Source organism: Syngnathoides biaculeatus, chromosome 13, assembly GCF_019802595.1.
Source record: "Syngnathoides biaculeatus isolate LvHL_M chromosome 13, ASM1980259v1, whole genome shotgun sequence".
Classification (NCBI taxonomy): Eukaryota; Metazoa; Chordata; class Actinopteri; order Syngnathiformes; family Syngnathidae; genus Syngnathoides; species Syngnathoides biaculeatus.
The window spans coordinates 19,554,004-19,578,738 of NC_084652.1; the positions used below are offsets into that span (position 1 = coordinate 19,554,004).

Here is a 24,735-nt window from a genome sequence, read left to right on the forward strand (position 1 = left end):
ACAAACACCACTTAACAACATTTTATCCGCATGTGTAGCTTCTGGCGTGTTAAATTTTAAATGAACAGAGTCTTTTTGTGTTAATAAATTAAATTTGATTCACTTCAATTAGCCCCAATCTAGAGCAGGAATTGTATTTTATTTCACAGGGAACAGGAGACAATGTACAGAGATGTATTGTGGATTAGACACAACAATTCCACCTGAAGAAGGGATTAACTCTGAACAAGAAACTATCAGTGCACTGGACACAGACTGGGCAAGCTGTGTACCAATAGGAACCAGAAGCAGTGGGCTGCAGGTGGAAGATGAAAGGTGGCAAGAATTGATGTGTTGGAGGGGGTTTGGTGGTTGCCTCAAGATGAAAAAAAATCACATTTTGTGCTGGGAATGTGTATGGCCGGTGTATTTCAAGAGCTGTTGCAGAATGTGACTGCAATTACGGTCCAAGATCTTAAAGTTCTGAAAATAACTGTTGAAAAAGATGAGAAAGCACGAAATGACCGGAGGGTTCATATCATTCTGTAATACATATAGGAATGTACATAGATGAGAGAGGGGTGTAGGGGGTTGGGGGCACTGGAGTTCAGTGCCTCACGCTGTCCTCTGGCAGTTTAAAGCAACAGAACTAAGGAAGCGTTCAAGGCAAGTCTGACTCAGCCTTCACTAGAAGCTACAAGCTTATCCCGAAAAAAAAAATTGGGGATAAAGAGAGATCTTATGAATTCAGTCTGCATATTAAAAGCAAAAAAAAAAAAAAAAATGTACATCATGTAGGAAATGTTGCTTGAAATAAGATGTGCATTTTCAATAGTACATTTTTTTTTTACTTAATTTAAGAATTTACATCTTACTTGTGAATTTTAAATGGTAAAAAAAAAATAGCCATAGAGTTTAGCAACTCCAGTGGGATTCTTAAGCTGCAAAATATGATCACGCCCAGTTGTTAAGAACTGTTTGTATGCCTTGGTGACACATTTAATTATGGATTTTACAGTCTTTTGGAGAAAACTTTAAAAATGATTACACTTTGGGATTGTTTTTGCAAATATAATGCTGATCAGTATTAAGTTGAGGTTCCTAGTTACTGAGGCCCTGTTATTATATTATTATGGCGGGTCAAATACAAGCATTTGGCTTTAACGGCAGGTCACGTGTAAAGTTTGCAATAAAAAGCAATGGTGTCTATGAATAGTTAATGCCTAAAAACTCTCATTTCAGTCAAATGTAATTGTGAAAATATAATTCTAATGTAATGAAAGTAACATAGCAGTAAACGATTAAGAATGAAGTTTGTGATGAACTTTATTAGTTTAAAAAAATGCTGATGAGGTGTCAAAACAAGTTACTGCAGCAAAATAAATTGCTGAAAATATTACTATGCTGCATAAATAAATGATGAGAGTCTTTATGTGCACAATCTAATGAGGTTTAGTACAGGAGCTGCATTAAATATTCTGCTCTCATGAGGATAACATTATGTTTCAGGTGACACTGTCAAGGGATATTAATACAGCAATGTGTTGATTTTTGTGGTTGTAGTTTGAAGTCACGTACGCAGTGCATCCTACTGAGAACTGTTTCGAATATTTTAACTACATAAGAGGGCAAAATATCAGAAATTGCCCACAGGAAGAAAAGGCAGTGAAACTTTACATGAATACAAGCTAAAGTACATTAATAATCACATTTCTCTGAGACTTTCAATGAAAAACTTGAAATATTCTCCAGGTATTCTGCGCACAGCTGTCCCGGACATGGACAGGGAGACCCAGGACCAGTACCTCGTGGTCCTCCAAGCCAAGGACATGGGAGGCCACTTAGGAGGATTATCTGGGACCACCACCATCACGGTGACCCTCTCTGACGTCAATGACAACCCCCCACGCTTCACTCAGAGTGAGTAACTTCAGCAATTCAGGCTACCTCCCACAGGGAATGAATAACAGAATGTTGGCGATTTGGAACTATAAATATAGAAAAGCGTGCATAAGACCTCCCCCACAACCGAACATGGATCCTTATAACTACAGACAAGAATGCACCTTGTTAAGGCAATTCATTATTACGTGAATTTTGAAAAGAATGTCATCTTTGTGCTACATTAAGGTTTTCTTCTTACTTTTGTTTGTAAAAATAACACACTCAGCTTCATACGCTGATGGGCCAAACTGCTTGCTTGTTTTCAACAGCGGCCAGAAAGGTTCTTTAACCTTTTTGACCTGCAGGTCTCATAAGAGGTTTCACAGCAGCAGCCAGGTAGAGGAGACTCTTGCAGCACAACAAGAGCCCTCATCAAATATTCACTCGGGGATTTCACTCGTCTGTGCAATAATAATTCAGCAGTTCCTCTTTTTGGACCAATTTAACAAGCTTGTTTAAAAAGCGTTTGATAGTATTTTATGCATTCTGACCGTGAGACTGATTAACTTTGAATTAATGTATGCGGTAAATACCATGATCTCTATTACTCATTATTTTCAAGCAGAATCATTAAAGCTGGAGTGGAGGACAATTGTAATCATCCAAACATTTGGATTATTCAACGTGATTGACCTAGTTGGAATAGACTGTTCAACTTTTTCTTTTTTAATACCCAGAAGGAGGCTGATATCCTGGTTAGTGAATTCTCTTTTAAGATCAGCACTGGTATAGGCTAATAACCACATTTTGGGCATTAGATTATTTAAAGTTGTCTTCTAGATTTGTAATGAACCCCACTAGAAGTTCTATTTAAAAAAAATGAGGGCCATGAATGCAAACAATGCATTTATTTACAAAGTAGTAAGGAAATATGGACACAATTTGAACATTGAACTTCATCAATTTAGTAGCAACCATTTTCTGACTGCAATGGAAATCAGGAGAATAAAAGGGAACTGTTACAACATTAAATAGCCAACCACATTCACATCTATCTATCTATCTATCTATCTATCTATGAAAATGACTGAGAAACACCATTACGAGTTCTATGCTCCCGAATAGCAATTTCCCACGTCAAGTTATATTTTTCAATCTTTTGAATGCAAAAATAAAGAAAAAGAAGAAAGAAACACAGAGGCTGAAAGGGACTCAAATGCAGACTCAAACTAACTGAAAGATGCAGAAAGTATTTTATGTATGCGTTGGCACAGTTATCATGAAAAAGTAACTATTTCACATTGCTATTAAGAATATCTTAGTTACTCTACTAATTACTAGATTTTAAAAGCAACTAGGCAGCACGGTGGTTCAGCTGAAAAGCATTGGCCTCACAGTTCTGAGGTCCTGGGTTCAATCCCAGACCCACCTGTTTGGCGTTGGCATGTTCTCCCCATACCTGCGTGGGCTTTTCCGGTCACTCCGGTTTCGTCAGAAAAATATGCAACATTAATTGGACATTCTAAATTTCCCCTATTTGTGATTGTGAGTGTGGCTGTTAGTCTCTTTTTGCCCTGTGACGGAAACGCGATCATCATCAACGTCATCGGGGTCATATAAATACACAGGATAATCAGCCCGCATGAGAAGCAGGTGTGCGCCTCCCAATCACCGCAACCGCGGGGGCACCCACACAGCCCGGGCTGGAGCGGCAGGATCATGACAGTACCCCCACTCAAAGGCACGTCTCCCAGACGTGGCTAAACGAAAGAAACAGACAATAATTAACACAGGCACGGGCGGGCGGAAGGGGGGTCTGGAGGAGGGCCCGCCCCCCCCCCCGAATCTCAGTCTGGTGGCCATCCAGGCCACCAAACGCAAGGCGTCCGGGTGGACAGGTCAGGAGGACGACCCGGACGCCAAGCACCAGGGTCCCCACGGGGCGATTCGGGCGGACGACCTCTGTGAGGAACCAAACGGCGAAGCAGGAACCAGACCAAGGCAGGCAACTGCTCCCGACGAGAACCTCCCACGCCGTGGTTGCGAGACGACTAGGGACTGGTCGCCACTGAGGCTTGGTCAGGAAGCAGCCGTGGATTGGTCACCAACTAGGCCAGGTCATGAAGCGACTGGGAGCCATCAGGAGCGAAGAGGATGATGGAGAGAAGGACCCGAGCCATGACCACCACCATGACAGCCATCCTGAAGTCTCTCCAGCTCCGGGGTGGCTCAACAGAACTCCCCAGCTCCTGTCGCCGTTGAGACAGGGGCGTGGGACGGCTGTGGGCCGGTCGCCGCTGGTACTCCTGGACAGGTACGTGAGAAGGCGGCAGCGACATCGCGACCTCCTCCTTAACAGGAATGTGAGAAGGCGGCGGCAGCGGCATCACCACCTCCTCCTGGACGGGAATGTGAGAAGGCAACGGCGCCATCGCCACCTCCTGGACGGCAACGTGAGGTGGCTGGGGAACCGTCACCAGCTCCTGGACAGGAACGTGAGTATGCGGCATCACAACCTCTTCCTCCAGGACGGGAACGTGAGCCATCTGGGGAATCGTCGCCACCTCCTGGACAGGAACGTGAGAAGGCGGCATCACCACCTCCTCCTGGATGGGAACATGAGGCGGCTGGGGAACCGTCGCCACCTCCTCCTGGACAGGAACGTGAGAAGGTGGCGTCAGTGCCACCTCCTCCTCGACAGCAACGTTAGAAGGTGGTGGCACCAACGCCACCTCCTGGACGGGAACATATGGACGTGCCCGTTGCCGTCGGAGCAGGAACAGGGGACGACCGCGGGCCGGTCGCCGACAGAGCAGGAACGGGGAGTGACCGTGGACTGGTCGCCGACAGAGCAGGAACGGGGAGCGACCGCGGACCGGTCGCCGACAGAGCAGGAACGGGGAGCGACCGCGGACCGGTCGCCGATAGACCAGGAACGGGGAGCGACCGCAGACCGGTCGCTGACGAAGCAGGAACGGGGAGCGACTGTGGGCCGGTCGCCACTGGTACTCTAGGGCACGGACGAGAAGCAGCCGCGGAGACGTCGCCACCTCCTGGACAGCAACGTGAGGCGGCATCGGGTCGGTCCCCACTGCCACGTGAGCTTGCAGTGCAGTCGTTGAAACAGCGATGTGGGCGTGGCACGGTGGCGGATCCGTTTCCAGGGCGACGTGAACGAGAGTTGGCAGAGAGTCAGTTGAAACTGACACGTGGGCGTGTCTCGGGAGCGGGTCAGTTCCAACTCCCGATTGAGCATGAATCCGTAACGAGTCCGTCGAAACTGACACGTGGGCGTGTCTCGGGAATGGGTCAGTTCCAACTGCCGCGTGAGCTCTGCTCGGAACAGCCAAAACTTCGACGTAGGAATGGCGAGGAGGCGGATCCGTTTCCACAGCTACGTGCGCTTGGCGAGGTGGGAAGTCTGTTCCCACTGCAACGTGCACTTGGCGAGGTGGCGGGTCCATTCCCACTGCAGCGTGAATCTGCGTCAGCAGCGAGTCCGTCGCCGTTGCGACGTCAGCGCAGCTCGGCTGGTTCGCCAGTCCTTGCTGGACCTGGGCCGTGAGAGCCGCCAATTCGGCGCTCTGCCACTCTATCTCCGCCCGCATTTCGCGATAGAACGCATCGCGATTTTGCGGCTCCTCCTCCCTCTGGGCTGGAAGCTTCGCCACCAGCTTCGGGTCTGCCGGTTTCACCGTTACTGGCGAGGAGTGGGAGGACGAGGACAGAGTCTTTGTAGCCGCGCCGCGGGAGGCACAAGGGAGCGCCCGACCTGGACGTCTCCTCTGGCCTCCACGCGGAGGTCCCGGGTAGATGGCCTAGCAAGTTCCCTCAAACGGATTGGTGTACTTGTACCCACCGGGCGAAGACGTTCGGGTGCTGGAAACGCGGGGAGGTGGACCAACCTGACTGGGATGAAAGACCGGGCGAAGAGATTCATAATCAAAATCATCGGAGTCGTCCTCAGGCAGACGGTCATACAAATCAAAGTCCTCCTCATATTCCGAAAAGTCAGAGTCTAGAAGAATATGAGGAGCCGGACAGGTCTTGGTCGGGACGTATTCATAGCTCGCTGGCGGAGCGTAAGACACGGAAGCGGAGGACGTCAAGGAGCCTACCCGGATCGAACAGGCTTGGTCCTCCGGCAGACGGTCTACCTTACGTGGGTCCTGTGTTGGCCAGATCGCTCTGTCACGACCCATCGGAACGGGAGTAGGACCCAAATGCAAGGCTCGGAAGATGCAACGTAGTTCGGGGAGAAACGTTTATTATTCCTTGGTCGGGGATCGGGCAGGCAGTCAGGTGCAGCAGCGGTAGTTGGGGCGTCGTGCGAAGAGAGCAGGTGACCGGGCAGGCAGGAGTCGGTACACAGGAGAACGATCAAAGCAGGCAGAAGTGCCAAAGGAGTCAGGCTTACGGGGTCGGTCGGATAACAGGCGAAGGTCAGTACACACGGGTTGTCGATCAGGGATACGAGAGTACTCGAACGGGACATGAAGCTCAACGATCTGGCCCGGACCAGTCGTCATCGGGGTCATATAAATACACAGGATAATCAGCCCGCATGAGGCGCAGGTGTGCGCCTCCCAATCAGCGCAACCACGCGGACACCCGCACAGCCCGGGCTGGAACAGCAGGATCATGACACCAGATGCTGACAAAGCCACCTCAAAATAAAAATAACACATTTTTAAAATATTTTATTTTTTTATTAAAAAGTAAAATAAAAACAACCTTTCTGACTTAACATAAATACTCTTTATATGAAAAAAAAATGTATAATCATAGTCAGATTTCATTAACATAAAGGGAAAAAAATAATAATAAAAGCAATCCTTTGTGACTAATGCTACTCCTATTTTTGTCAACACCAAAGCATTTGCTATCAATCCAAAACACGAGACCAAAAAAAAAGTAACCCCACCGTAAACAACAAAATCTTACCTTGAAGCAATTGTTCCCAGTTCCTCATTCATTGTATTGTACGGTATGTGCAGGCATCCTTGTTATTTTGGTTTTCATGCCATCCACAAACGCAGAATGCAATGACACTTTACACCCACTAACTTAGTGTTCTCATAGACACAAATCTCAAAAGTGCTTGTCGGATCTACCTGTTCATATGTGTAGAGTATATGGGTTTTAAATAAAATGGAATTAATTTGGAAACAGATACGAAGGAAGGTAAATGCTTGTGTTCACTTCTTGGTTAGTCCGATTTATGCTTAAAATCAAACTGATTTGTCTTTGACAAAGGGTGTATAAAATTTAGAGAAATTGATGAGAAACCTTTTTATTTGTCTAATAATCTGAAGGTTGCTACATTATATGAAATATTGAGTCTTAGACAACAGAGATTCATTTTTCAAACAACCTGCACAAAACACAATCAAGAGTGCAATTTTGTAGAATATTTAATGATATCTACAAGGGATATAGAGGGAAAGACATAGGGGTCTAATAAAAGAAAATAGTAATAATGGTGAAAAGATGAAAAGTAGGCATACACATTGGGAAATACATCATCATCTGTTGCTGGGATAAAAATATGAATGTGTGTGTTTATTGGATTGAGTCAAATCCACGGAGAGCAAAGAGATTTTTGGATTTTGTGTGACTGTTGTAATTCATTTCCTGAAATTATTAGGCACTGTAGACTGTATTGTATTGTCTGGAAAACACTGCTGTGTCACTCATGAACATAGCTCAACTGGTATTTGGGGGTGGTCTGTCGTCTAGGGAAGCACGGGGTCTGGTTTAGTGGAATGAGGAAAAGGATGCAGAAAAATGAAACAAATCTAAAAGGTTGTAGATGAAAATTGCTGTTCATCACTTCTCATGTCTCAGAATATATGTGTCTCCGTCCCTGCCTTGGGTCCCAGATCCACTCACAAGTTGTGAAAACTCACGTTGGGCTGGGAGTGTCTCTGGTAGCTCAACAGCAACTCTTCGGAGGCTTAGCACCAGCGATCCACGGAGGCTCGGGAGAACGGTCTCCACCTCCAAGGCCTGCGGTTACCGGGCTGCGTTGCCGAACAAAAAGAGGGCAGTGTGGAAGGGTGGCCGAGGCCACCCTGTTGCTTGGGAGATTAGCCAATCAGGACGTGAAAATAGAAAAGTAGAAGAGCATTTCTAACTGTAGGAGTCAGGGGTTAAATATTCCAGGAGTGTATTGAATAGGATTGAGGACCAGATAAGGTCACCCCCATCAGCTTGAATGTAGTTTACAATTTTGACCCATCAAATGGTTTTAAAAACATGAATTGATATAAAATACCAACAACTTTGTACTCTTTACTCACAGTTAAAGCTTATAGAATTGCTGTTTATACTTTAGTCTTGGCAAATCAACTGCTTATGGTTCAAAACACATTTCATGCAGATTGGACTCAAATCAAGACAAATGGTTTGCAAAATCTCACACTGGCGATTATAAAGTTGACACACTGACACAGACATCAAGGCATACATTTGGAATAATTCGTGAGCGTGCGTAAAATATCAAAACAGAATTCTTCCTTTTGTTGCGAGTTCACAGTTTGGCTTTGCAGTGCCTCTCAATGCCAGAGTGTGTCGCCTTGTTTCAGCTTGGTCTCCTGGAGAGAGGAGCTCACCTTTTGGTCTGCTGTCTGTTCAAACGAAGAAAGGACTCTTTGATAACTGTAAATTTCTTGGGCACCTGATAATTAATTTAGGGTCCACCAGACATCTGCCAGTGGCTATCTCACAACAGGGCGGCTTCAAAGAATGCAGTTTATCAAGCCGTGGGGTGTCACTGTGAATCCTGGTGTGGCGGGAGCATGTCTTCTACATATCCATTAATGTGACTTTCTCTGTCATCTTTCATGTAACTGAACAACTTGAAATGTTTCTTCAAATTTGACTGTTTTAAAACTATATAATACTTTGTCGACAGCATAGAGTCAACAAAAAAGTTCAACATTTTCATTTTTAGCTGGCACAATCTTAAAATAGTGACAGCTCAAATACACGAGCCTCTGCTCATGCTGAATTTTCGACTCACTGCTTGTACATGTGAGTAGTCCTTGTGTTGAAAACGTAACTGAGCTGATTAGCAGTCCGGACCAGTCTTCTAGTGCAAATGTGTAGCACATTATGTGTGGCGCAAGTTGGACAACTGTTAAGCAACGGAAGTTGTTTACAACGCAAAGCTTCAACAGTTACTGTCCTCAGATCCCAAAAGCTCGGGACTGTTGTTAAGCCGATGGCACATTGTGTAATGCAGTCACACCCAACTGGACTGTACCATCATTGACTGGGTAAATGGAGGCCCTAAATGGTGAGCCTATATAGATGTTTGATGCTGTGTATACCGTATATTGCACTTTAACACATTTATTACATCATTATAAACTTAGATTCATAGTTAAGAAAGAAGAAGGGTTGCCAACGAGAGAGAGGACATAGGTCAGAATAAAAAGGAGAGCGGATATTTTAAAGGAGGCTTACTCATACCAGTCATTTGAACATGTCCCGTCTCTTATATGTATGTCTCGCATAATTTTGGCCACAAGTTTTGTTTTTTGATTCGTAGCCATATTATACATTATGAATATAGTTACCGTAAGTAACTCCCAATTACGGTGAAGAAAATAAGTATTTGAACAGCCTGCTATATTGCAAGTTCTCCCACTTAGAAATCATGGAGGGGTCTGAAATATTCATCGTAGGTACATGTCCACTGTTAGAGTGATAATCTAAAAAGAAAAATCCAGAAATCACAATGTATGACTTTTTAACGATATATTTGTGTTATACAGCTGCAAATAAGTATTTGAACACCTATCAGCAAGAATTCTGACCCTCAAAGACCTGTTAGTCCGCCTTTAAAAGTGCACCTCCACTCCATGTATTATCCTGAATCAGATGCACCTGTGTGAGGTCGTTAGCTGCATAAAGACACCAGTCCACCCCATTCAATCAGTAACACTCCAACTTGTAACATGGCCCAGACCAAAGAGCTATCAAAAGACACTAGAGACAAAATTGTACAACTCCACACGGCTGGAAAGGGCTACGGACAAATTGCCAAGCAGCTTGGTGGAAAGAATGTCAATTGTTAGAGCAATCATTAGAAAAATGGAAGAAGCTAAACATGACGGTCAATCTCAATCGGAGTGGAGCCCCATGGAAGATATCACTTCGTGGGGTCTCAGTGATCCTTAGAAAGGTGAGGAATCACCCCAGGACTACATGACAGGACTTGGTCAATGATCTGAAAAGAGCTGGGACCACCGTTACCAAAGTGACTCTTGGTAATACACTAAGACGTCATGGTTTGAAATCATGCCTGGCATGGAAGGTTCCCCTGCTTCAACCAGCACATGTCAAGGCCCGTCTTAAGTTTGCCAATGACCATTTGGATGATACATAGGAGTCATGCGAGAAGGTTTTGTGGTCAGATGAGACCAAAATGGAACATTTTGGCCATAATTCCACAACCGTGTTTGGAGGAAGACGAATGATGAGTTCCATCCCAAGAACACCATCCCTACTGTGAAGCATGAGGGTGGAAGCATCATGCTTTGGGGTGTTTTTCTGAAAATGAGACAGGACAACTGCACTGCAAGAGAGGATGACTGCGGCCATGAATTGTGAGATGTTGGGGAACAATGTCTTTCTACGGAGAAATTGCCAACCAGCTTGGTGAAAAAAGGTCCACTGTTGGAGCAATCATTAGAAAATAGAAGAAGCTAAACATGACGATCAATCTCAATCGGAGTGGAACCCCATGCAAGATATCACCTCGTGGGGTCTCAGTGATCCTTAGGAAACAGACTTAGGAAACAGCCCAGGACTACACGACAGGACTTGGTCAATGACTTGAAAAGAGCTGGGACCACCCTTTCCAAGGTAACTGTTGGTAATACACTAAGACGTAATGGTTTGAAATCATGCCAGGCACGGAAGGTTCCCCTGCTTCAACCAGCACATGTCAAGGCCCGTCTTAAGTCTGCCAATAACAATTTGGATACTACGGAGGAGTCATGGGAGAAGATTTTGTGGTCAGATGAGACCAAGATGAAACTTTTTGGTTATAATTCCACTAACCGTGTTTGGAGGAAGACGAATGATGAGTTCCATCCCAAGAACACCATCCCTACTGTGAAGCATGGTCGTGGTAGCATCAGCTTTGTGGTTGTTCTTCTGCACAGGGGACAGTATGACTACATTGTATGAAGGAGAGGATGATTGTGGCCATGTATTGTGAGATTTTGGGGAACAACCTCTTTCCCTCAGTCAGAGCATTGAAGATGGGTCGTGGCTGGGTCTTTCAACATGACAATGACCTGACGCACACAGCCAGGAAAACCAGGGTGTGGCTCCGTAAGAACCATATCAAGGTTCTGGCATGGCTTAGCCAGTTTCCAGACAGAAACCTAATAGAAATTCTTTGGAGGGAGCTCAAACTCCGTGTTTCTCAGCGACAGCCCAGAAACCTGTCCGATACAGAGAAGATCTGTGTGGAGGAGTGGGCCAGAATCCGTCCTGCAGTGTGTGCAAATCTAGTGAACAACCACAGGAAACGTTTGACCTCTGTAATTGCAAACAAAGACTACTGTACCAAATATTAACATTGGTTTTCTCAGGTGTTCAAATACTTATCTGCAGCTGTACACAAATAAATGGTTAAAACAATCATACATTGTGATTTCTGGATTTTTCTTTTTAGATTATTTCTCTCACAGTGGACATGCACATACGATGAAAATTTCAGACCTCTTTGTGATTTCTAAGTGGGAGAACTTGCAATATCGCAGGGTGTTCAAATACTTATTTTTTTTCACTGTATTTCGCCCGGAGCATTGTGTCATTGTCTCTCTAGCTTAAAACTCCGAGATGTATTTTTTGCATGAATGAAATTCATCTTGATTGACTGTAAGCTGCGATGCTGTGACATGTGCAAGTGATTAAAATTTTGAAATGCTGCAAAACAAGTGAGCACTCATGGCACCATGCACCACAGTTGAGTTGCGTTCGGCCATGTCTGACCGTTTAAAGGTCACCGTGATATGAAATCAAATGATTGGTGATGTAACTTACTTCCTCATGTCCCAGCTTTTTTTCTTTAAACATATAGCAGGCATCAAATTCAAAATCTGTGAACATTCGGAAATGCCATTTCCCAACTTGATTGCAATTAAGCTTTGTAGTTGTTTGTACTCTGTTATTTGCATCTTGGTTACCTTCTTTATGGGGATTGGAGAGTACAAAAAGTGAGGTCATGTAATTAAATGAAAACCAGCACACATAGCTTCCAGAGAAACAAGATTCTTTGGAATATTTGAAATTGTATGGACGTCCTAAGCATCGTGTAGCAGTGCATGTTGAGGCAAGAGGAGGCCTGGCAAAGGATTACAACTGGGCGGGTTGTCTCTAGTGCAGTCGACTGCTGGCTTTCTTGCCAAAATTGTACTAATGATGTCCTGCGGTGGGCCCAGTACTTGTCAAATTGAACCCCCTTCAAAGATGGGGTTTTGGAATGCTAAAGTTTCTTTTGGAAGAAATGTGGGCTTACTCTGATCACTGTGATGGATGAGAGGCCTCAAGGTGCCAAAAACAGCTGAAAAAGTCTCATGGTTCCTTGAAGTACAGCGATGAACAAGTGCATGCATGTGCTTCCATTGGTGACAAAGTATTAAAATGAGGCTTCGTGTCATTTCAGATTTGTTTTCTTCTCTCTTGTTCCTTTGTTTGTTTTTTCTTTTTGCGTGTGTGTGTTCATGTGCATTGGTCTCTCGCGCTTGCTCACACACCATCAAAGCCCGCCATCCCCGTTCTACTCAATTACACCCCCAGGTTTTTTGTTTTTTTTTAAATACACCGTCAGATCTAGCCCCATGCCTCCCAAGGTCAGCATTGCTGATTCCTTTTGACATTTAGGAGAAGGAAAGGATTTACATTGAAGCGTACAAATCAGGTATCAGCCGTATATGGTAGCCTTAACAAGATGAAAACGCGTGTCCCGCGTTGTGGCCTTTTTACAATACACTAAAACCTCTTCCTTACTCAAATCCGGATCCAGGAACACATTGGGGTTTGTTGTGTGAACAGTTTTGAAAATTATCAAGGGATTTCTTATGCCCTAGAGGTGGTTGAGTAGCAACAGAGGAAAAGTAGGGTACCATAGAGTTTTTGGTTAAACGATAAGGGGAAACTGTGGGATATTTTCAGAAGCTTCCTTTGGGTCTCATTATCAAATACTCTACAGCACGTTCAAAATCTGTTTGGACAGCCAAATATTTTTGAAGTATAAACCCATGAGTTCTTTTCTGTGTGGCTTTCAAATGCGTTGGAAAAAATAAAACTTTTAATTTGATCTTCACTCACATCAAATGAGCTTTTAAAAGCTAGAAGCCCCTTTTGAACACATTTACTGTCACAAATATTAAGAGAAAAATGAAAGTTTTTGTAAATTAATTTAAATTATTCCCCAAAAAAGATTATTTGAAGTCTCTATCCCAGAAATAATCACTTTATTCCTTTTGTTTTCCACTGACTTTATTTACAGCAACTGGGCATATTTTCCAGTTGCATTTCACAAGCTGACAATGTTTAACTGACATCATCTCTTAGAATTGTCATTTGTTGTCAACAAGTTAGACTGATGTTAAGAAATTAGCAAAAGGGGAGATTTTGTTCGTCTCATTCCACATCAGCACTTTGCCTGATTAGGGTCTTAATTATGGGAAAGCGGTGTTGTGGAATACACGACTGGATAATTGTCAGAATGTAAGCAAGCGTGTTGGGCCTCAAATCGCATTTCAGGCGATCATTGGTCTTGTTACTAAGCTTCGGCAATGATGAGATCTTGTGTGGCTGCAATAGTGATCCACAGGGAAATTACAATGATTGGACGTTGGTGGTGTCGTCTCGCTTTGTTGTGAGGCGACTGTGTTGACGGGCAAAGTTGGAATCTAATAACCAAATCATTTATTCAAACATAGTTTTCCATGTTTACAATGTCTGAATAATTTATGGCCACATCTTTTGTATTGCTCAATTCCCTCCAGGATTAATTGAAAGATACTTGTACCATTGCATCTAAGTATAAGAAGCTCCCTTAATGTAATATTGAGGGTTTTCTTCTATTATCTGACAACTCTAAAGGTAGGATATCCAGTAACTAAGTGGAATTAATATCATCAGTAGTGTTTTCCCTTTTGGCATTGTTATGCGGTACATCTGATTATGCATTGTCATCAAATAGCAGAACAAGACATCTCATTTTATATTATTTTCTTTTGCAATTTCTAGAGGGAACTGTAAACAAGACAGCATCAATGTGATGAAAGAAAAACAATCGGGGCAAGCAAATCTTTCACATCTAAAAATGTACAAACAAATATGACCCAGTTCTTCTTGGTGCACGAGAGAAATCTTAATATTTGCCTTTTGAGGGAAAAATGCATTGTCTAGTGAAGCACAAACCTTGGTATTTGCATTGTTGAAGACAGTTTGGCTTATAGTATACACATTTATGTCGCACACGCAACAATATCAAAATAAAAACGGAAATACATTTGATATAATACAACATGCAACTTAATCCTTGTGCATTTTGGAGTGTTTCAACTGAGGTAACTGATACAATGTAAGTAATTGTGTTAAGTGCAGGAAATATAAAGGGATATACAGTCGTGTTCAAAGGATGGATGGATCAAAGGAGTAAGAATGTTGCAGTCATGTCAAAAACAATTGGCACACCTGCACCAATTGCCAGAGTCTTTCTTAAAATTGGATCGAGAAAAACTCAGTGTGGGACTCTTCAATATGTAAATGTGCCCCACTATTTGGTAACAGGGCAGGAAGGTAGAAGACTGCCCAACTGTGCAGAGGGCCCAGGTTCAAATCCGGGCGCTTGCTGTGTAGAATTTGCATGTTCTCCCCATGTCTGTGTGGGTTTACTCCAAGTATTCTGGTTTCCCCCACATCTCAAAACATGTGTGGTAGGTTAATTGAAGACTCTAAATTGCCCATAAAATGTGAATGTAGTTTGTTTCTGTGTGCCCTGCAATTGGTTGGCAACCAGTTCAGGGTCTACTCCCCCCAGCCTGAAGCCTGCTGAGATAAGTTGCGGCATTACCCTTGTGAGGATCAGCGATATGGAAAATGAAAGAATGTTTGATCACAATAGGGCAGTGGTGAATTGAATGGCTTGTTTTGTCCATATACTGTCGTTGCGTTGTTGCATTTTTAGAACTACTAGGCAGTGGTAGCCCCGGTTTCCAGTTCCAAATTTTTCTGTGAGGCTCAAGTTGTGTGTTCAGCGAAGCTTTGCTGGGTGCCAACATTGGAACAAGTGATTATTTCAAGTTACTGTTGTCTTTTCTACAAACTCCAACCCATTTGGCCATTAGTCTTTGACATTTGCATGAAAAAGGTCTGACGACTGTATTGATCCAGCTTTAGGTATTTTATCCTTTACAGATTCTTCTCATTGAAACCCTAGTGATGGCTGTGTTTGAAAATACCAGTAGATCACGCCTTATTAATTAAATTTAGTTTGTACCAACACATAGAGCAAACAAAGGTTGGCCCAGGACTAGCACAGACCATATGTACTCTGTGTGATTTTGAGTCAACATGACAATGACAGTGATGATAGCCTCCCTGTTACAGTCCAGCGTGAAATCTGAATCTTGTATATTTTAGACCGCAGAATGAAGTTTAAACCGAATATTACTATATGCTGCACTTTTAATTTACCTGATCTTACACTCTGCAAAGTAATCTTTTTATATACTACGCATGCCATTTGGATTTCCATTTCACTCCTCCAGGCTTATTGTACGCCTTCAGTGGACTGGTCAATTTATGGGAAGGCAATTTTGATAACACACTCATGGTTCTAAATGGAGCACAATATTCATTCATTCATTTAAAAAGCAGATGAGCACTTTGGAGAACACAGTGGTTGATTCTTTAACATGTCTAACTCAAAATTCTGAGGTTTGGAGTTTAAAACTCGACTTCTGCCTTCCTGTGAGGTGTCCGCGTGGTCCCCATGCTATCTTGGATTCTCTTCATGTATGACGGCTTCACCTGCATTCCAAAAATATGCTTGTTACGTTAATTGACAATAATACGTTGGCGTTAGAGTTAGTAAATGTGAATGGTTGGCTGTCTACATTGATCTGCAGTTGACTACCAACCAGTCGAGCGTGTACCTTGCCACTAGCCAAAAGTTTGCTGTGGCTCACCTTTAACCCGAGCAGTCTTAGTCAGAGATTTGGAAAGACCTCTGTACCTTTACTTCCAAGCTTCAAGAGAATAGTTAAAACATACAGTACTGCCTTTTGAAGATTTCACTTAATTTTATGATGATCTTGGCTTTAAGATGAACCCCTTAATTAAAATGATGATTCACAACCTGTATATTCTGTGTGAAATACAAGAAAGTGAAATGTCACTCTTTGTATGCTTGTACTTGGTTAAATGTCAACATCTGATGCCTCCTCTCTCCTAATCCTTAAGATTCGAGCTGTCAACGCAAGTAAGTTCAACAAAGGGTAAAACTTAAATTGATTTTGTCGTGACAGTTGGAAGAGCTCTTCTTTACTCTTTAACTATAAACACAGAAACTCCCAGATGCATCTGGGACCTCATAAATTGTACCACTGCAAACTTGGTTTCTTCAGCGACTTCTCCAAGAGACACTGGTGCCATTTTGAATTCTGATGCCCTTTTCAAACAGCCTTGGCTTGCCAACCCTGCTGCATAAATATATTGCAGGTGCATCACTCCTTCAGGGCTGTGATTGATGCAAAGATAGATGGGCTGACAGAGGACTACATAGGTTGCTCTGATGAGATCAATGTCATTTTATGTGCAGAGGAGTTAAGGAGTGGTGCGGAGAGGAATGTGGTTAGTTTGATCAGCAGCCTGGCATAAATATGTCTAATTAATTCATGGGAATAAAGAAAATGAGAGGCATTGTTTGCAAGTTAATACACTGCAGAAGGTGCATTTGTTGCGTGCTTGCACTGATTTTAAGATAGGCATAATCCGGAGATGTAAAAAAAAAACGTGTTAAGATTGTCAAAGAAGACAAAAGAGAATAACCAAGAGGGACTGGGTGATATATAAGACTCAGGGGAAAACCAAAACACACTCGATATGCAAAGGCAAAGATATGGGAACAGGAAAAAGTGGTGAGGTCTAGCAAAAAAATAAAAAAGATAAAAAATAAGAAAATAAGTCAGGGGCACAATGTTGGCAGTAATGTATGCCCTTTAGCAAAAATTTAATACATATCTAAAGTGGGATGAGGCAGTGCGCTAAAAGTGTATTCAAAGCATTTTGTATGCCTCAAAGTGAGAAAAATTCCTGCACCTGATTTTTTTTCTTGGGAGAAAGAAGAGCTTTCATGCTTCGCGGTCTTGCGATATTGCAGATTTTAATTCCAGTTGTTATCCTAATTTTAATATTGTTCATACAATATTTGTGTGTTATTCATTGCTGCTGGTCTCGCGCAATCTCTTTTTTTTGTTTGAATGTGTTTATATTGTTGTATCTTGTTTTGTTTGGAGGCCTTAAAAAACAGCAACTGCCGCAAATGTAACAAAAACGTGATGTGAAAGGCTCTATTTGACAGTTTTTTTTCTTGGACCACACCACTGTGCTGAGCCAGTGACGACCAGCCCACAAACTGTGAGAGCATTGTCGATCACTTGCTTGGTGCTTTGATTGAGAAGGCAGCTAGCCAGCAATCTAGCCCGCTAGCTCCACTTCACTTCAAGCATTTTCTGTGGTTGTATGCTTCTTTTATGCACCCAGTAGGGACCTGGCCGGCCACTGTGGGATGCCCAGGCATCGACAGACTGCAAGCTTGTCTGTACTGATCGATTGTGAGCCTCGTGGCTGTGGCGCCACCTTCGCTCCTTGGAGGAAAAACCCAAGTGAACTAACTTTCCCCTCAGTAGCGGTAAGAGGGAAATATAAAATAACAATACAATTAAAAACCGTATAGTAGATGGGCTTTTTTTACATCTACACCCCTATTTGTCATGATCACTTTTTTTAATTGTACACATATATTGGGAAAGTGTTGCAAAGAAAAAAAAGTGCTGGATTTCTGGCACTACGCCAGAGTACTTTAAACCATGATACTTCATTGAATAATCTCTGGAATAAATAGCGAGAGCTTCTCCGACCTGATGGAATGTTGAAAACCCTTGTGGTTGTACAATTTGGAATCTGTCCAAAACTTTGGGGAAAAATGTGTCTCCGGTATGCATAAAATAGAAAGATTGGCTTTGCATATGAGGCTTTATAAGTCTAAGGCCCATGTTCTCCCATGTCTGTAAGTCAGAAAAGGTGCACAGCTGCACATGTTCTCTTGTCCACTAAAATTAATTAACCTTTAACATTCACTCACCCACAAGCTAAGTACGCACCCTGGGTGGAGCAAACCCAAAATGTGGACCATTTCCTATCAAATTTAGCCCTGCTTGCATGGAGCCATAATGTATTCTCCCATGTGGGTAACCCAGGAAAACCGACCAGCTGCATACTTTTGTGATTGAGTACTGCATGCACTCACCTGTCCACTCATATATGTCCTTTGTGCACCCTCATGCTAGTTACACACTGTGGGTGGAGTAACCTTAAAATATGAGCGTTCCCTGTCAAGACCGGCCCTGCATGGAACATGGGCGCATTCATTTGTAGATCTTACCACTTCTTCTTTTTCTGCAGTCCAGAGGTTGTAGTAAGTACAAGACCCTGTGAAGATGAAACACATTCCACATTCTGATTCTGTTAACTGCTGCCGATGCCCTGGTAACAGGCGACTCGTGCCCAGTGCTGTGTGACACAGCTGGGCCGTAATGCTCAACTACACTTACCGACTGTCCAATGGCTGTAATGTGTCCCTGATACATTACGCTGATGGTTGAAAGTGTTGATTATATCATATTAATTGCCGAATATTATCTGAACCAAATGACTTTTTCGACCCCTGTGATCGCACCACTTTCTGTTTCAAACATTCTGTTGGTGGCATTGAGTTGTTTTGGTAGCACAACATGCTATTTAAAAAACTACATACACCATAATGCCGCAACGGTGAGTTAGTTTGAATCACTTATTTTCATTTGATCGGCCACCGAATGCTTTAAAATGACAAGCTTTTTCTTGTGCAAGGACACGTTTCAGTGGACTGTTGATAAAAAAAAAAAAAAACACAGCAGGCACACCCACCTTTCTTTTGATAGACTTCCAAAGTAATCACATTCATCTTCTTAAATTACTCTTTTTGGATCTATTACATACAAAATTGACAAAAAGAAGAAAAACCTTGCCTCCTTCAAAGTGTAGCATTTTGGACAGAGTGGTGTGCGTCTGTCACTGGTGATGAGACATCCACTACAGAAGGTGTTTTCATATTTAAAGTGCGCAACATTTTTCATGGCATTCAAAAGTCAAAAATCCATGATTTACAGCCAGGCTCCATCATCAATGAGTCATGCATCATTGGTGGATGCGTAAATATTTATTGTCTGGATGGGAGAATGCACCTACAGCTGGAAAGTATGGAAGCCAGATTTGTTAACTAATGTATGCTTCTGGAAAATTAGAGCCATACCTGTACCATTATCCGTCTGTGATATTATTGTTTCATTTTTTTTTCATTTACATAAAGAGGGGTTGCGTCAAGAAGGGCATCCGGCGTAAAACTGTGCCAAACAAATATGCATTCATCTAAGATGACACGCTGTGGCGACCCCTACGGGACAAGCCGAAAGGAAAAGAAGACATACAGTAGTGTTCCCTTGATTGTAAACCACAGTCTGTTAGACATTTACCTTGACTAAATTCCACGACAAATCAGTCAGACCCGAGCTGCTGTGATCATGACTTGCTGTATGTTCCAATTATCAGTTATATCACTCACTCACTCACTCACTCACTGAGGGTCATTTTGTTTCACATCTTAAATAGTTGCTCTGCTCATGCTTAAGAATGTTTTATTTCATCTGAAAAATCCAGTTAGATTTAAATGTCAAACTGTAGCCTACAATAGATATGTTTAGGAGGACCACACCTTAAAGCTACAAGTCAATTCATTCATTCACGTTTACAGTTTTACTCACTTAATTGCAATGCAACATAACTTTACAACTTGACATGAATCAAATATAATTTTTTTGATGAGCTAAATCCCTCCTTAGTTTAAAGGACTTTGGCCAAAATTCATATGCACAATAAACCCTCCAATCTGAAGAAATATTATTACATATATTTTGAACATTAATTGAAAAAAAAAAGAAAATACAGAACATTTTTTAAATCCACGCATTATCTGGACATGTGCCAACTTTCACAACCAGACCTGGAAGAAACATCCTTGACCCCGCCCCGTGACATTGCTGGTGCTTAGCAGTACAGACCATTTGTTCTAGCTAGGCCAAGATGCCGACGTGTTGTGCAGCAAACTGCAATGAAACTGAGGAAACATACGCAAATTTCTCATTCTTTAACCTCCCGTGGGGTCAACCTGACAGGATAAAGCTGTGGCTGTCACAGTTGAGGCTCGTTCATTAGTCGGGGAAATTTCCATGCATCTAACCATCACTGGTTAATAGTTGCCTAGCTATAGCCTCTCGTGCCTCTACTGTATAAGCAACATCATAATTTATGAGGCAGCATGGTCAGCTGTAAAGCGTTGGCCTCACAGTGTGTGGTGTAAGCAACAAGATAGTTTATGAGGAGGCACGGTGGCGGAGCTGTAAAGTGTTGGCCTCACATTTATGAGGACCAGGGTTTAATCCCAGACCTCCCTGTGTGAAGTTTGCATGTTCTCTGTGTGGGTGTCCCATCCTCCTGCCCGTTAACAGCTGGGATAGGCTCCAGCACTCCCAAAACCCTCGTTCGGATAAGCGGCTAAGAAAATGGAAAGAACGATGTATACACGTGTATATACACTTTAGGGAAGTCCCAATTTTTTTTGTTTTTTGTGTTTTATGTTCCAGATATAAATAAACCATTAGATAACTCCACACCATACTCAGAAAATAAGCTCGCATTTTTGATAACCTTTGGTCATAGCCCATAGCATTCATATAGCTCACATAGCATTCATATAGCATTCACATAGCATTCCAAGACCGTTAAAAATGTGTACTCACCGATTTTACACTGGATGTACAAGTGGTCCTTTCATCAAACTGTCTTAGATCATAAGTAATTTGATACGTAACACGTCTTCATCCAAACAAGCAACTTCGTATCTATCTGAGCAAGTTATGCAGACATGTTAATCATGATCCAAGTTCATTCCGACACGCTCCGTTTTTTGTTGGACATTTTCAAACTCACGACAACACTGGCATTCTGTCACAGTTGGCATTAGGTCAGAAAGAGAACACGAACACCACTTTTTGATATGAGCCTGTCTGGAACCTCTCTGAGTCCATCTTATGTCCTCTGTGAGCGTCATGCCCCCTCTCCAACACGTCAAGTTCTGCCTGTGTATATTCTGGCTCAAATGCATAGGCTTGAACATTGTACATTTTATTATGGTTTTGTTTGTAATAATTTAATTTGTGGATAATTTTGGCATTAAAAGAAACACTGAACCCTCATATACTAACTTTTAATGTGTGTTCCCATTCCTATTATTGTCAATAAAGTCCTCCTTGAAAGAGAGTATTGTTGTCTTTAGTACAGCCATACTAAATTATGGTTAAATGACAAAAGAAAACACATGGGTGGCACGATGGTGCAACTGGTTAGAACGTTGACCTCACAGTTCTGAGGACTGTGGCCCCACCTGTGTAATTTGCATGTTCTCCCCGTGCCTGCGTCAGTTTTCTCCGGGCACTCCGGTTTCCTCCCACATCCCAAAACATGCAATAACTGGAGACCCTAAATTGCCCCAAGGTGTGATTGTGAGTGCAACTGTTGTCTGTCTCTATGTGCCCTGCAATTGGCTGGCAACCAGTTGAGGCTGTACACCGCCCACTGCCCCAAGATAGCTGGGATAGACTCCAGTACTCTTGGAACCCTTGTGAGGATCAGCGGCTCAGAAAATGGATGGATGGCAAAAAATAATGACAAGGCTTGTTGAGTTAAGGGGTAGGCTTGTGGCCCAGCACACTGATTGCTCCTGCCTAGTCAGCCTGTTCCATGACCATCAGCCACGTGCTGACGGCTGCCATTGTTTGGAATGGCACGATAACGGCCAGAAAGCTGGCACTCTTTAAAATGCATAAAAGTAAGTCCTGAGGGCAAGTGCAACAAAGCGTGAAGGAGGGAGGAAAGAGACAACGTGATGGAAGGATGGAAGGAGGGAAAGGGTAATGGAAAGAACAGAAAAGGGGAAAGCTAATGGGTTGACAGTGATAATCAGGCCTACTGAAGTGCACGTCAATTTCACACAGAGTTGAGTGGATGCTGGGAAATTGAATGGAGCAGGTTTTCATTGCATTTTAGAAGCCGGTGCAGATGTGTGTGTTGACACGCATATTTTTAGATGGACACATTGCAAAAAGCAAGGAGTCTGGTCTTACCCCTGGACCCACATTTACCCATGATCATTCAATGCATACTCAACAGTAGGCCAGTCAAACTGTGCTTTTGCCTACCTGTTATCTAAAGGTCGATAGTTTTAGCTGGAGTGATTGCTCTGGTTAGTACCTTTACCCTCGTCGACCATGCTTGGAAGAGTTGGTTCATGGTTTATCTTAACCACCACCTGAATAATATAAATTATTACATGGTCACACAATAGAAATATCAGATTCACAAGGGTCAAAGGTACTTAATTAATAGGAGCACTGCTCTCGAGCGTTTTAGCTGCCAACCGAAAAATAAAAAACAGTCATAATAAAAGTCAATGCACATGTCATGGTTATTGGGACCACTCCAGCTGGTGATGATGGCCATCTTGCGCAATAAAAATTTACATTATGTAGCAAATGGTCATGGGATTGGCACTAAATCAAAATATGCTTTTATGGAATGTAACCTTCACTACCCTTATTGTCTTTGGAAAGAGATGTATCTCATCTTTTTAAATTTAATTAAACAGTAATTACTCTCATACGGGCCATTTCACACCAAAATTGCTTTATAAAGAAAACTTGGGAAAAAAGTAAAATAGAAGGGTAAAATTAGAAGGGTAAAATTTTTCTTTTTATGTACAAATTGTCTATAGGTGCGCTGAGCACAAACCAAGTAAAGCATGACTAAATTGCAATATAAAGGTGTATAAAATATAACAAATAATTCAAACACATGTCCACATACATAGATACATACATCACAGTGTGATTTCTTGTCAAAATGTATCAATTTCCATGAATACCTCTGTATTTGTGCTTTGTCATCTTGCCTCCGAACAGCAGCACAGAGTTGCTGTCAAGACAGCGACTATGTTTTCATTTAATTGTCATATTATCTTTGGGTGAGAAGCGGGGTACTGCGGTCTGATTACCAGTCAGCTGGAGGGCACATGGAAACAAACCACAATTCACACTAACATTCACTCCTATAGAAGATTTGGAGGCTTTGGTTAATCTGGGCGACCAGTTCACAATCACTGGTGTGAAGGGATATTTGTTTAGTCGTGGCAACAACACACAACATTTGCTACACCGACAGATGCTCTTCTGAGAGATAAAAAAAAAAGAAAGAAAAACTGCAAAATTGTATTCACATCCTTGAGTGTACAATTGTAGTTTCAAGGACTGTAAAACTGTGCCACAAACACAATAAGCATTGTTAAATGAATACCTACTGTGTCTGCGAGCTCGAAGGCAAGACGAGCATTATTTATCCTTTGATGGGGTTCATTTTTGCAACTCAATAAATGCACGTCTTAAAAATACCGTGACTAGATAGTGTGTTTAATAAGTTCAGAGTGAATATGTAGATACAGTGAAGAAAATAAGTATTTGAACACCCTGCTATATTTCAAGTTCTCCCACTTATAAATCATGGAGGGGTCTGAAATTTTCATCGTAGGTGCATGTCCACTGTGAGGGAGATGATCAAAAAAAGAAAAATCCAGAAATCACATTGTATGATTTTTTAACGATTTATTTGTGTGAAATAAGTTTTTGAACACCTGAGAAAAACAATGTTAATATTTAGTACAGTAGTCGTTGTTTGCAATTACAGAGGTCAAACATTTCCTGTAGTTGTTCACTAGGTTTGCACACACTTCAGGAGGGATTTTGGCCCACTCCTCCACACAGAATTTCTCTCGATCTGACAGGTTTCTGGGCTGTCGCTGAGAAACACGGAGTTTGAGCTCCCTCCAAAGAATTTCTATTAGGTTTCTGTCTGGAAACTGGCTAAGCCACGCCAGAACCTTGATATGCTTCTTACGGCGCCACTCCTTGGTTTTCCTGGCTGTGTGCATCGGGTCATTGTCATGTTGAAAGACCCAGGCACAGCCCATCTTCAATGCTCTGACTGAGGGAAAGACGTTGTTCCCCAACATCTCACAATTCATGGCCGAAGTCATCCTCTCCTGCAGTGCAGTTGTCCTGTCTCATTTTCAGAAAACACCCCAAAGCATGATGCTTCCACCCTCATGCTTCACAGTAGGGATGGTGTTCTTGGGATGGAACTCATCATTCGTCTTCCTCCAAACACGGTTGTGGAATTATGGCCAAAATGTTCCATTTTGGTCTCATCTGACCACAAAACCTTCTCGCATGACTCCTATGTATCATCCAAATGGTCATTGGCAAACTTAAGACGGGCCTTGACATGTGCTGGTTGAAGCAGGGGAACCTTCCGTGCCAGGCATGATTTCAAACCATGACGTCTTAGTGTATTACCAACAGTTACCTTGGAAAGGGTGGTCCCAGCTCTTTTCAAGTCATTGACCAAGTC

General features: G+C 42.7%; 1 protein-coding gene across 1 annotated transcript in view; it reads left to right on the forward strand.

The window, feature by feature from the left end:
- The window catches only part of LOC133511045 (cadherin-24), a 160,931-nt gene that overhangs the window by 71,294 nt on the left and 64,902 nt on the right, over positions 1–24,735 (forward strand). The window contains exon 4 of the mRNA XM_061839632.1: positions 1,732–1,899. Within this exon, the coding sequence (XP_061695616.1) occupies positions 1,732–1,899 (168 nt within the window). The remainder of the gene's footprint in view (positions 1–1,731; positions 1,900–24,735) is intronic.